Here is a 13614-nt window from a genome sequence, read left to right as displayed (position 1 = left end):
GTGCAGAATGGATACAACGAGTGGTTGTAGCTACCGTCAAGGCATTTGCGCTGTATTGCAATTGATAAACGTTTACTTCTAGACTAGATGACCAACTGGATAACATATCATAATTTTGCCTGCGTTGATTGGGAAGGACATAAGTACAATAAAAGTCCGAACTAAATAAAAACCAACCGCACACTGCAGTCTCAGGTTAGAAGTAAACAACAGCTTATTTTCATTTGGCTGAAATGAAATTCAATTCTGACGTCCTCAATAATCAAAATGAAAATGACACTGGGTGGAAAATAAACTTCAAAACATATTGAAGAACAAAAGTTCATTTGCTCATATTCACTAGTTGCCTGGATCTGTCATCTTAATTTTAGTTTGTAATATGTCTAGGTTTTCGATACAACCTAGCCTGAAAATCTATGCATTTGAGCATAGTGAAGATGATTTTTTCCAACACTGATCATTAGTAGTTGCTTCTGTCCGTACAAGAAATCAATAACCTCACTTTGATTCTCGCAAAACTAAAACACCCAATTGCGTTGTTTTACAGTTATTGTTAATTGTAAGACGGGTCTATGGTACTAGGTGAGGCCGTTTCGTCACTAAGTTGGTTAGGGGAGTGGTATATGAAAACAGTACGGAAGAAAGCAGAAGGGGAATTTTTTCCTTGAAGTGTGAAAGAGACAGACTGATCACGAGCGAGCTTGGGCACAAGCGTATTGTGTTTTGTTTACAAACGAAACACAGTAGCCTTCCAAGATGGCTGAAGAGTGGTTTTAGCAAGTTGGATCACCTTAGGATATACTTCTACGCGCCTTGGTTTATTGCTTAACACTCCTGTTCTCGCGTGCAAAATCATAACACGTATACTCGCGCACGGTGTCACAGACCGAAAATTGAACTTCTCTGTAATGTTGCCATTGTGTATTTTTCAGGCTTTATTGGCATTTATTTGAAGAAGAGGGTATGATTGAATGAAAAAACTCCAAAACATATGTTTTCTTCGTCTTTATTATGTTTTAATAGTCATCTAATTCAGCCTCCTCAAAATAGAGTAATTTTTGATACTCCAACACAAATATCGAGTTTCGAATCTTTTATTGTTATTAATTAAAAGTATGCAACTGAATATAATTCATGAAAGTATAAAGAACTATAAAATAACATAAGAACGTATTAATCGATTGTGGTTTCATTGGAGTAAGAATCAGAACATAGTATAACTGCATGCTCGAAACAAACATATTTTTTACATTTCATGCAATTGTTGCCTGTTTTCGGGTCTTTTATCGAAGAGAAGAATGTATAACTAACAGATGATAAAGGTTTTGGAATATAAAGTTTACATATTTCTAATATTCTTTGTCTCTGTATTCTTGGTAAACTAAGAATTAATACCTTTTTTTAGATAGGGCATAAAAAGATGATATAAAAGGATTTCTAGTAACTTCTTTTTCTTTATCTTGTTTTCTTGTCTATATTCATTATAAAAAAAATATCCCCGAAACTGTAATTATAAAAAATTACCATAAGTTACCGATTAGTTTATAGTTTACTGTTTACAATTCTTCCACAAGTGAATTTTTTTCTCAAGTGTGTATATGTATGACCATTATATTTAGCGAATAACTATACGAAAGTCAAACATCTATATTTTGCTTTTGAATGTATGAATCTAACGACGAATATATCGACGAATAGTTAATATATGGATCCGTTCAATCTAATCACAAAAGGGACTGAAATCAAATAAGAATAGTCTGGTAATGGTCTTATGCATTATATTCTATAAATATTCCACGTCACTAACATTAATTTATATATTTCATTGATTAATATTCTAGAATATGAAAAAAGGCACTTGTCCAAAAAAGTGACTCCTATACTCGCGTCGGTGTGTCAGACCGAAAGTGTTAAAAAAGTAGCACACGTCCCCTTTGTACCAACACATGCGATACGCTTAACGATGACGAACGACGAATAACGAAGCTGAAGAGAATCGCAATGTCGTAGTGTTGATATTTTCTGAGAAATGAATGAATTATTGATTTCTCGGTCTGACAGACCAGAAATCAATAATTCATTCATTTCTCAGAGTATAGGAGTGTAAAGGGCTTCAATCTGGAAGGTCGAAAAATAATTAAATTTTTCATGATTTTTTTTTTTAATGTTAGAAATAAAGCGAAGTATTCGAGCATTTTGATTATTGTTTAAGGTATATTTGAAGATTTATTTTCCATTTTTTGAGTGCACGAATAATGATTATTACGCTGTTGAAAGCTGGATACACAGATGCTGTACGAAAATCATGTCTGAAGAAACGGGGTGTCGTAGAACGAATTCCAATGATTATTGTTTAAAACCTGAAGCGTCATATAGGGGTTTTTGAAAATTCGAAAAAATGCCAAAATGGCGGCCATTTTTGTTAAAAGTGAGTTATTTTTCAAGAAAAATCGGTGTTTAAAAGGTCATCAAGAATATAAAAAAAGGCATCGAAAAACGGCTATGTAACGCGTTAGATAATCCATTTTAAGCCAAACCGGTCGAGTAGATCCTGAGATATCGATACCACCAACTGAAAAAACATGGTTCCGAGAAAAACACGTTTAAAAATTCGTGCATCAATACTACACTCTGTCCAACTTCTATGAGACCAGGTGATGATCCTGCTGCTTTGTGTCATTGTAAACAAACAATGTTTCAATTTACTAGAATGTGTAGGTATTGGTGACTACCATACATTGCATGATTTTCATATGCTGAGCGTAAACGAATGTTTTTGTATTTTTCAAGTGTCAAGTTTCTATAAGACCAGTTATATTTTCCGTTGTTTTAGTTATTTTTCATAAATCTGGAAAATTCCAAAGGGAAAAGTGCTCACGGAGAGAGAAGAAAGACGAATCAATGCATTTCGCCATGAAAATGTTAGTAAAAGAAATTTCTCGTCGGATTGGACGATCAACTAGTGCAAGTAGTGCTTAATTATTTGGTGAATCCTCAAGGATACGGTAAGAAGGAGAGAGCTCAACGTAAATCGAGGCTCTCTTATCGGGATAAGCGGGAAATAGCTAAAAAAGCTTCGAATACCTCAAAATCGCTTATGCAAATAAAGTGATATTTCAATTTAAATGTTACTCGGGTGACAATTCGTCATGTTTTGCTAAAAAATCCTCACACAAAGAGGGCTTAAAAGGTTAAAGCTCCTCATCTTACACCATCTCACATCGGAAAAGGTCTGAGTTTTGCCAAAGTTCACATGAATCGACAGTGGGACATGGTATGTGATGATAAAGAATGTTTCCAAAAGAATACATTTTGCTATATACCATAACGAAAGGTTCTTCAATGTATAGGTTATCTTCAGTGAAGAAAAAAGTATAATGGGTTGTATCTAGGACACTACCGCAGTTTTCGACGTAGAACTACGGAATTCTATTATTCAATCCATTTGTTTATCATTTCGGATATTATTTTAGAATGCATCAAAATTTTTAAATATACGTTTATTTAAATAAATGCAGTGTATATCTATATTCCAAAATTCTGGATACTCTTCCATATCCGCACTAGCACAAAAATTCTCGTATGCTACTCTTCTTTGTCGTAGCAAACCTCGATACAGAGGACTTCCTCTCCTTGTATCGAGCTGTGTGTTTATGAGTGTGAAATCAGCATTATGCATAAATGATATCCGCTCGTTGTGTTATGCTAACTCACTCGCACTCATTCACTCTGTACCATCACGACAATGCACCGTCGCATATGTCTTTTAAAGCGATGGCCAAGTTGTACCAATTACGATTCCAATAGGTTGCTTCCCCACCACATTCTCAGACTTGGCCCCCAGCGGCTATTATGTGTTCCCAAACCTCAAGCGGTGGCTCCAGGGAAAGAGATTCACCTTGAACTTTATTCTCAGATATTCTCTCTCTTCTATTTTAACATCGAGACGGCGCAACGAATTTTACTGACGTTTTCAGTTACAGGCATTGTGCAAACGCATTTTTAGCAAGCTTAAATTTATTGAAAATTATCTACGATCTAAAATTAACCAAGCCCGACTCAATGGCTAGGCAATTCATTCGATCGACATTCGCTTGATTTAGATATAGCAATTGATTTAGAAATAATTGTGGATCATTTTGTTTCAGTTAAAGCACGCAAGGGAAAAATTTGACTAGAGAATAAGCTAAGCTGATATGATTTTTCTAGTCTTCTAAATACGAATGAACTGCTCAAAGTGAACATTGGTATGAGTGAGTAGTTTTCAAAAAATATCACAATCTCAAAACTTGAGATACATAAAGGCAAAAGCGGTCGAAACGAACAAAAATCACTCGTTTCGAAATGCGGAATGCCACCCCTGGTTCACCGTTACTGCTACTCTCTCCGATCGAGAGGATTTCTTCTACATGAATTCTTTTTTAGTGAGGTTTTTATTTACATTACAATGGCAAATCGGATGAAATAAATACTATCATGCTATCTATTATGGAAAACGTACTCTTCTTCTGTTTCTATTCTGACACATAGTTATATATATATATATATATATATATATATATATATATATATATATATATATATATATATATATATATATATATAGGCGAATCGCGGATTCTCTTCTAGATAAGTTTCATTCCTAGATCACTAGTGGCCTCACCATTCTTCAGCAGTATCAGTAACACTATAATTCATACGTATTCAAACATAAATATGATTATTTTTCTAACTATCCTAAAAAGGATTTTCCTAACAAAACATGTTCATGCTCAAGATTCTGCTGGGGAGATTTACAGCTGCAACGTAATATTAATAATTGTTCTTGTCTTTCTGACTGAACACTTTTTAAGTTGTTGTTTTCAGATTCACTTTTGGTTCTCTTAAGTACTAAACTATAAAAAATCAACTTCTCTGATGAGCTATTGTTATCCATTTCTTATCCTATAAGAAAAGGCACATGTTTCCTGTGCTGCGTCGCACAGGTACCTGATACTGTGTAAGTAAGTTCATCATTCTTTGGCACATCATTGATCGATCGATCGGTATTCTCCTTCTCAGACACTCGTCATCGAACCCTGAGCGTACAGCACGGCATCGTGCGTCGTGGGGAATATATGAAAACCTCCCTCCCCGATTGATTCTGCATGCAGCAGCTTGTCATACACACAATCCGCCGGATTCGCGATCAACGTGTTGACGCCAACCCGGCTCATCTCCTTCTTGATTTCGCTGAACGTTTTACAGGCGGCAGTGTCAATGTGGGGAACACTGGACAGATCAATGATCACCGTCTTGATGATGTGCAACCCCGCTCCTTCCCCTGCGGAATCGTATTTCGATGCCCGGTGGACAAGCTTCTGACAGACGCCGACCTCTTTCGTGAGTGCCTTCTTGAAGCCGGAACGGCTGGCGAAATTGATCGCTCCAAAGTACTTGAAGATTTTGATGTGGGGGAGTTCCTCGGCGCGCTGGTGGCTTCCGATATCGACGTATATCGCCGTTTCGGGGACCGTTCCCAGTAAGCTGTAGTATGACTTCCAACCCTTAATGTACAAAACTAGTAAAGAGAACACAACACCGACCAGTAGACCAATGTCGATGTCGATGATCGTTACGCTAAGGAACGTCACCAACCATACGAACAATTCGAGGGTGCCTTCGCGGTGGAACTTTTTGATGTGCAGCACCTGCCACAGCATGCCTTTCAGCGCTACGAAAATGATTGATGCCAGCACGCATCGAGGAAGCGTTTCGAAGTATGGTCCCACCCACAACAACACTACTAATATAAGCATCGAGGAAATCACCCCCGTTATCTGGGTCTTACCACCGGTCTGGTGTTGAATCAACGACCGGGAAAGTGAACAGGCCGTCGGAATGCACGAGAAGAACGACCCGAAGATGTTGGTGGCACCCATCGCAATCAGTTCCTGGTTTGGACGAACATCGTAGCCTTCCTTCTGCGCGAAAATGAGTCCCATGGACATCACGATTGAGTAACTGACGATTGTGATGGCGATGGCATCCACCGCAACGAGTCGAAGGAGGGCGATTGTTGGCCATTGAGGCGGTGGCAAACTGCAATTGAAACTGGATTAGAATACATACGCCAAGATTGTCTTCGATTATCAACTCACCCCACGGGGATCTCCCCGACGAGCTTTACACCGAAGTTGGGACCCAATCCGATGAGGTAGGAGGCCAGCGTTCCCCCCACGACTACCATCAGCTCGGCCGGAATCGGAAATTTGCACTTTGTCGATGACCAGGGTTTCAAGTACTCGTTCATGAATATCATAAAAAGAATCACAATAACTGAAGTGTAGACGGCGGTGAGGTTGCTGTTGGGAATCCCTTCGAATATGTCTCGCAGAGAATAGATGTTTTTGAAGGCGCCTTTGTAGCGGGGAATTGAGATCCCAAGCAGGTCCTTCATCTGGCTGACAAGCACGTGGACAGCAGCTGCTGTCGTGAACCCGCTAACCAGTGGTTCGCTGAGGAGAGATGAAAGCGTTCCCAAGCGGATAACGCTCATCACAATCTGAAAAGAGCTTCATAAGTGGGCAAAATATTCACCATCAAGAAGGCACACTTACATGATAGCATCCCACAACGAACGAAAGAGCAGTGGCTACCTGTATTGCAGTGTAGTGTGGTACGGTGGGGTCGATTCCACTGGAGCTAGGATCGGTTCCATTGATCTGTAAGCATTAATCAAATAATGAACATCAAATCATTTCACTGCCTGAAGTAACCTACAAGTTCCACAGGGGGCGACGAATACGTCGCGACGACCTTCGCCGTCATCAAGCTAACCACAGCGAACGTTCCCATCGAAATGTGTCGTGACGTTCCGAACACGGCGTACACGAGGCAGTGGAAGAACGCCATATAGAGGCCAACTTTGGCCTCCACACCGGCCAACAGTCCGTATGCCATTCCCTGGGGGATTTGCATTACAGCGCAGGTTATACCGGCAGTTACGTCGCTCATCAGGTCGTGCTTCAGCGAGTATTTTGGAAGCCATTGAAGGATCGGAACGAAGCTCAGCAACGATGAGCAGCATTTTACTTCGCGAATTGCGCTGACTAGAGATTCGGCGGCTGGAAGTGAAAATAATTGAAAAGAAATTGAAGGTGATATTCTGCAGTTCAAAATTGTGTCGACTTAGTCGTTCACTTTTATAAATGCCAGAACATATTGAGCTATTCAGCAAATTTGGACAACTTCATGCCTCTATTTGAATTTTAATCATTGGAAACTATATTAAATTCCTAGCCTAGAATTAAGTATACTGCCCATGTTTGTATAGGAGACGTAAACGACAAAATGAACAAAATCGACTTTTTCGCTGTTACGCATTCTACATAATGTATGCTCAACATGCGAACAAACATTTTTTGTTCGAAAACATTTGAGCAATTTTGGAAAAAACGTTTCCGAAAAATCAGTGTGTGTACGCATAACAGACGTAGTTTCATATAACCTTCAAAATCAACAATTATCAGTATAATGTGCTATAAGCTAAATATAAATATTATCAATGAAAAAATTAAATCGATCAACTGATTTACCGTCATTCGCTATCCAACTCTTGACGAGTAAAGTTCAGTGTCGTTATTGTGCGTTGCCACTTTTACTATTGTGCGATTGGTATAGTGTACGAGTGAAGGTCATTGCTGTCCGCTTTCGAATTGACCTTTTGTGAAGTGAAACAAAGGAAGCAGCGCTCTTGCAGCTTGCAGCCCTTGGCGGCTGTTGAACATCGGCATAACGGGATCGCCATCGTGTGGCTGTCGTTAACGGGAATTATCATCACGTGACCGTGTGAGCTATTCTTGCGCTATTGTATTGATCCATAGCGTGTAGCATCTGTCTCTCCCTGGTTAGGGCAGTAGAGCGCAGTATCGGAACAACTTTTATTTTAAGGTACACATATTTAATATTAATATTATTATTCAACTCATTTGTTCATTGTTTAATATTATTATCATAATTTATTTTTGTTTTGTAATTTTTTTTTCGAGATTATTGTTAAAATCAATAATATATTAGAAATAAGACAGAAATTTTTGTAAGATGGAGGATAGTGGAGGATCTCCAGAGATGGAGATCTCCGATAATGAATCCCATTTAAGATCTGGGAAAAAACATAAACGAGTCCCTCAAAAAGAAGATAATTCTTCTGGGGACGAATCTGCTCATCCTTCCAAGCCCCCCTCTAAGAAAATAGCAAGCCTCCCTTCTGAACCGACTGTTACTTCCACTCCCCCTCTCCCATCATCGATTTCGCTTCACCCTTCTGATGTTTCAGATCCAACCCAATCCTCGTCCTCGTCCTCGTCCTCGTCTTCTCCCTCTGTTGTTTCCGCTCCACGTGTCAGAGTTTATCCAGAAGATGCACCTGGAACTGGCCCGTGGGTTGTTTTCCTCCGGCCAAAACCAAAAGGAAAAAGCCTTAACGTGATTCAGATCATGAAAGATCTGGCCAGATACACTTCTGTATCTGAAATTCGCAGGGTTAGACCGAACAAATTGCGGGTTGTCGTGAATGAACGGAAACACGCAAACGAGATTGTTGCTGACCAACACTTCACTCTCGAATATAGAACATTTATACCCTCCCATAACGTAGAAATTGAGGGGGTGATAACTGAAACGGGTCTGACGAGCGAACAAATAAAAAAAGAAGGAAAAGGCAAGTTCAAGAAGCTTCCCTCAATGGAAGTAAAGATCTTGGACTGTCGCCAACTCGGGAAACTCTCCCTTGATGGGGACCAAACTAAATTTACGCCGTCAGACTCGTTTCGAGTCACCTTTGCTGGTGCCGCCCTCCCTGACTACGTTATGGTGGACAAATTGAGACTACCTGTGCGACTCTTCGTGCCAAAGCCCATGACTTGCAACAAATGCAAGTCAGTTGGTCACACTTCAGATTATTGTGCCAACAAGGAGCGCTGTGCCACTTGCGGAGAGCAACATGAGGGGAAATCCTGCAGTGCGACTGAGCATAAGTGTCCATATTGCGGAGGATCCCCACACGCGCTCTCAGCTTGTGAAACTTACAAGAGTCGCTGGGAGAAACAGAAGCGCTCTTTAAAGGAACGCTCGAAACGCACTTTTGCGGAAATTTTAAAGGGCGCTTCTCCACTGGCCCAACAACAACAACAACCAATCTCAACACACAATAGCTTTTCCACGTTGCCAGTTGATGAAATGGAAGCGGACACAGCTAGCGGGGGCACACCGTTTATTTTCAAAGGGAATCCCCGGCGCAAAAATGTGACCACTCCCAAAGTTCAAGAACAAGTCCCCCCGGTGATACCCCCAGTTAGCTTGCCTAAAAAATCGAGTGCAGCGGACAAGCAAAATCAGGTTCCTCCTGGCTTCCGTGGGAATAGTTCACCTTCGAACGACCCAGCACTCCAGGGGACATCAAAAACCCCAACTGTCCCTGTTTTTCCGTCCAGCTCAACTTCCCAATCGGGATTTATAAAGTTGTCTGACCTTTTGGATCAAATCTTCAAGTGTTTTAATGTTTCCGACTCCATCAGAACCCTTGTCATCTCAATGCTTCCAGTATTAAAGACAATTTTACAGCAATTGATGCAAACATGGCCCCTCCTTGCAATGATTATCTCTCTTGATGTCTAATTTAGATAGAGAGGTCGGAGATATCACTGTTTTTCAGTGGAATTGTCGTAGTCTTATCCCTAAATTGGATACATTCAAATTTTTAATTCATAACTTCAATTGTGATGTTTTTGCTCTGTCCGAAACTTGGCTTTCTTCGCGAGATGATATCTCTTTCCACGATTTTAATATTATACGCTTGGACCGCGATGACTGGGGATTGGGGATCAATAAGTGCCACTCATTTTTTAGAATTGACCTTCCACCTATTGGAGGGATCGAAGCTGTTGCTTGTCATGCAAACATCAGAGGTAAAGACCTCTGTATTGTCAGCTTGTATTGGCTTCCGAGAGCTGCGGTTAGCCGCAAACAACTTGATGACATGTGCTCACTTCTTCCTGAGCCACGATTGATCTTGGGAGACTTCAACTCTCACGGAACTGCCTGGGGGGAACAGTACGACGACAATCGTTCATTGTTGATATATGACCTTTGTAACAACTTCAATATGACCGTTTTGAACACTGGGGAAACAACACGTGTGCCTAAACCTCCTGCTAACCCAAGTGCTCTTGACCTCTCGCTTTGCTCGAATTCACTATCGTTAGATTGCAAGTGGAATGTAATCCAGAACCCCAACGGTAGTGATCACTTGCCAATCAAAATTTCCATCACCATTGGGTCGAATTCTTCAGAATCTATAAACATGGCATATGACCTCACAAGACACATTGACTGGAAAAAATATTCGGACGCGATTGCTCTAGCCATCAATTCCAGAGATGGTTTACCTCCATTGGAGGAGTATAACTTCCTTTCTCGTTTGATCTATGACAGCGCGGTTCGCGCTCAAACGAAACCCATCCCAGGTTCCACTATTCGTCGAAGGCCTCCCAATCCATGGTGGGATAGCATATGTTCCAAGCTTTATGTAGAAAAATCGAATGCATTTAAAGCTTTTCGGAAACGTGGAACCCCTGAAAATTTTCAGACGTATTTGGACCTTGAAAATCAATTTAAAAACTTGATCAAAGGGAAAAAACGTGCTTATTGGCGAAATTTCGTGGGAGGTTTGTCAGGAGAAACGTCAATGAAAAAATTATGGAAAGTGGCTCGAAACATGAGAAATCGCTCTTCAACGAATGAAAGCGGAGAATATTCACATCGATGGATTTTTAATTTTGCACGGAAGGTTTGTCCTGATTCCGCTCCTGTGCAAAAAATTGTTCGAGATATACCACAAGATAGGTGCGATCTTGATTCCGAGTTTTCGATGGTAGAATTCTCTCTTGCTCTCCTTTCATGTAACAATTCTGCTCCGGGATCGGATAGAATTAAGTTCAACTTGCTGAAAAATCTCCCTGATGTGGCGAAACATCGCTTGTTGAACTTATTCAATCGGTTTCTGGAGAATAATATTGTTCCAAATGATTGGAGACAAGTACGAGTTATAGCTATTCAAAAACCCGGAAAACCCGCGTCCGACTTCAATTCGTACCGCCCAATAGCAATGCTGTCTTGTATACGGAAATTGTTGGAGAAAATGATCTTGTTTCGCCTTGATCGTTGGGTTGAAACGAATGGCTTACTCTCAGATACACAATATGGGTTCCGCAGGGGCAAGGGGACGAATGATTGTCTTGCGTTGCTTTCTTCAGAAATTCAAATGGCTTACGCCGAAAAAAAAACAAATGGCTTCAGTATTCTTGGACATAAAGGGGGCCTTTGATTCTGTTTGAATAGAGGTTTTGTCAGACAAATTACACTCTCGGGGTCTGCCGTCTCTATTGAATAATATGTTATATAACTTGATTTGTGAGAAACATTTGAACTTTTCTCACGGAGATTCGGCAGTAAGTCGGGTCTCTTACATGGGCCTCCCCCAGGGCTCATGTTTAAGCCCCCTTTTGTACAACTTCTATGTAAGCGACATCGACAATTGCCTTACACAAAATTGCAGCCTAAGACAACTTGCAGATGATGGAGTGGTGTCTGTCGTAGGATCAAACGAATCCGACCTGCAAGGACCCTTACAAGATACTTTGAACAATTTTTCAACCTGGGCCATTGGGCTAGGGATCGAATTCTCCACGGAGAAAACAGAGATGGTGGTTTTTTCTAGGAAGCATAGACCAGCAAAACCAAAGCTTCAACTTTTGGGTAAACCGATCACTCATGCTATGTCATTCAAGTATCTTGGGGTCTGGTTCGACTCCAAATGTACTTGGGGGGCCCATATTAGGTATCTGAGTAAAAAATGTCAACAAAGAATAAACTTTCTCCGTACAATTACCGGCACCTGGTGGGGAGCCCATCCCGAAGATCTTATTATGTTGTATCGAACAACTATTCTCTCAGTGATGGAGTATGGCAGTTTCTGTTTTCAATCAGCTGCCAAAACACACCTCATTAAACTCGAGCGAATTCAGTATCTTTGTCTCCGTATTGCGTTGGGATGTATGCCCTCAACGCATACCATGAGTCTCGAGGTTTTGGCAGGCGTACTCCCACTAAAAGATCGCTTCAATTTATTATCTCTTCGGTTCCTCATCCGGTGTAAGGTTATGAACCCATTGGTGATCGGAAATTTTGAGCAACTGATCGAGCTAAATTTTCATTCTAGATTCATGAGTTCATATCATGAATTCACCTCTATGCAGGTTGTTCCTTCTTCGTATATTCCCAACCGTGTTTGTTTTCCTGACTACATCATTTCCTCTGTACATTTCGATCTGTTCATGAAGAAGAAAATCCATGAAAATCCAGATTATCTTAGATTGGGGTTCGTTCCTACAATCTTCAATGCAAAGTATGGGCGTGTCAATTGTGATAATATGTACTTTACTGATGGGTCCTCTATGAATGAGTCCACAGGATTTGGAGTGTTCAACGTATTTTTCAGCACCTCACACAGTCTTCAGAATCCTTGCTCGGTATATATTGCTGAATTGGCAGCGATATACTGGGCGCTGGACAGCGTCGCCTCACGACCTGTTGAACACTATTACATTGTAACGGATAGTCTTAGCTCTGTCGAAGCTATCCGTTCAGTGAGGCCGGAAAAGCACTCGCCGTACTTCCTTGAGAGAATACGAGAAATTTTGAGTGCTTTATCCAGACGCTGTTATGTCATTACCTTTGTCTGGGTCCCTTCACATTGCTCAATTCCGGGTAATGAGAGGGCTGACTCATTGGCAAAGGTAGGTGCAATTGAAGGCGATATATATCAGCGTCAAATCGCCTTCAATGAATTTTATTCTTTAGTTCGCAAAAATACCATCGCTAACTGGCAACTCAAGTGGAATGAAGATGAATTGGGCCGGTGGTTTCACTCGATTATCCCAAAGGTAAGCCTCAAACCGTGGTTCAAAAGTCTGGATTTGAGTCGGGACTTTATTCGCACCTTCTCCCGACTCATGTCCAATCACTGTTCGTTAGATGCACTACTCTTCCGTTTCAATCTTGCCAGCAGCAATCTCTGCGTTTGTGGCCAAGGTTATCACGACATTGAGCACGTTGTTTGGTCGTGCGAGGTGTATCTGGTCGCCAGATCGAATTTAGAAAACTCCCTTCGGGCCCGAGGAAGACAGCCCAATGTGCCGGTGAGAGATGTGTTGGCTCGGTTAGACCTTGATTACATGTCCCATATATATGTTTTCCTTAAAGCTATAGATCTTCGTGTGTGATTGTCCCTACATCCTTATACCCTCCTTTCCTTCCTTTGCGGGTAATTCGTCCCCTTGCTATAAATAGTAGAATAAGTTGAAATGTAAATAAACTATAGATATACGAATAGATTTAAGAATTGAGTGCTCATCAACATTGTTACAATTTCCTTATATTCCATCCTTCTCCTAAAAATATGTCACCCTTCTAAACTCGAGTACACCGCGAGTAATCGGTTTTCCACCTTACTAACCATAGATGTAAGAAAATTGTTTATATATATATATAGTTTTAAAAATATATTTAAGAATT

At 40.6% G+C, this 13614-nt stretch overlaps 1 protein-coding gene across 3 annotated transcripts in view; it reads right to left on the bottom strand.

Annotated features, from left to right (window-relative positions):
- Positions 1-1010: 1010 nt before the first annotated feature.
- Positions 1011-13614, bottom strand: part of LOC129769149 (solute carrier family 26 member 6-like) — a 48833-nt gene continuing 36229 nt past the window's right edge. For all 3 annotated transcript variants that reach the window (XM_055771237.1, XM_055771236.1, XM_055771239.1), the window contains exons 4-7: positions 6763-7106; positions 6600-6704; positions 6141-6544; positions 1011-6081 (exon numbers count right to left, since the gene is read on the bottom strand). In XM_055771237.1, coding sequence (XP_055627212.1) covers positions 5058-6081; positions 6141-6544; positions 6600-6704; positions 6763-7106 — 1877 coding nt within the window. In that variant the 3' untranslated portion in view covers positions 1011-5057. The remainder of the gene's footprint in view (positions 6082-6140; positions 6545-6599; positions 6705-6762; positions 7107-13614) is intronic.

This window comes from Toxorhynchites rutilus, chromosome 2, assembly GCF_029784135.1.
Source record: "Toxorhynchites rutilus septentrionalis strain SRP chromosome 2, ASM2978413v1, whole genome shotgun sequence".
NCBI classification, from domain to species: Eukaryota; Metazoa; Arthropoda; class Insecta; order Diptera; family Culicidae; genus Toxorhynchites; species Toxorhynchites rutilus.
Note: the sequence above shows the minus strand (reverse complement) of the source record. Positions and strands in the feature narration are given on the sequence as shown.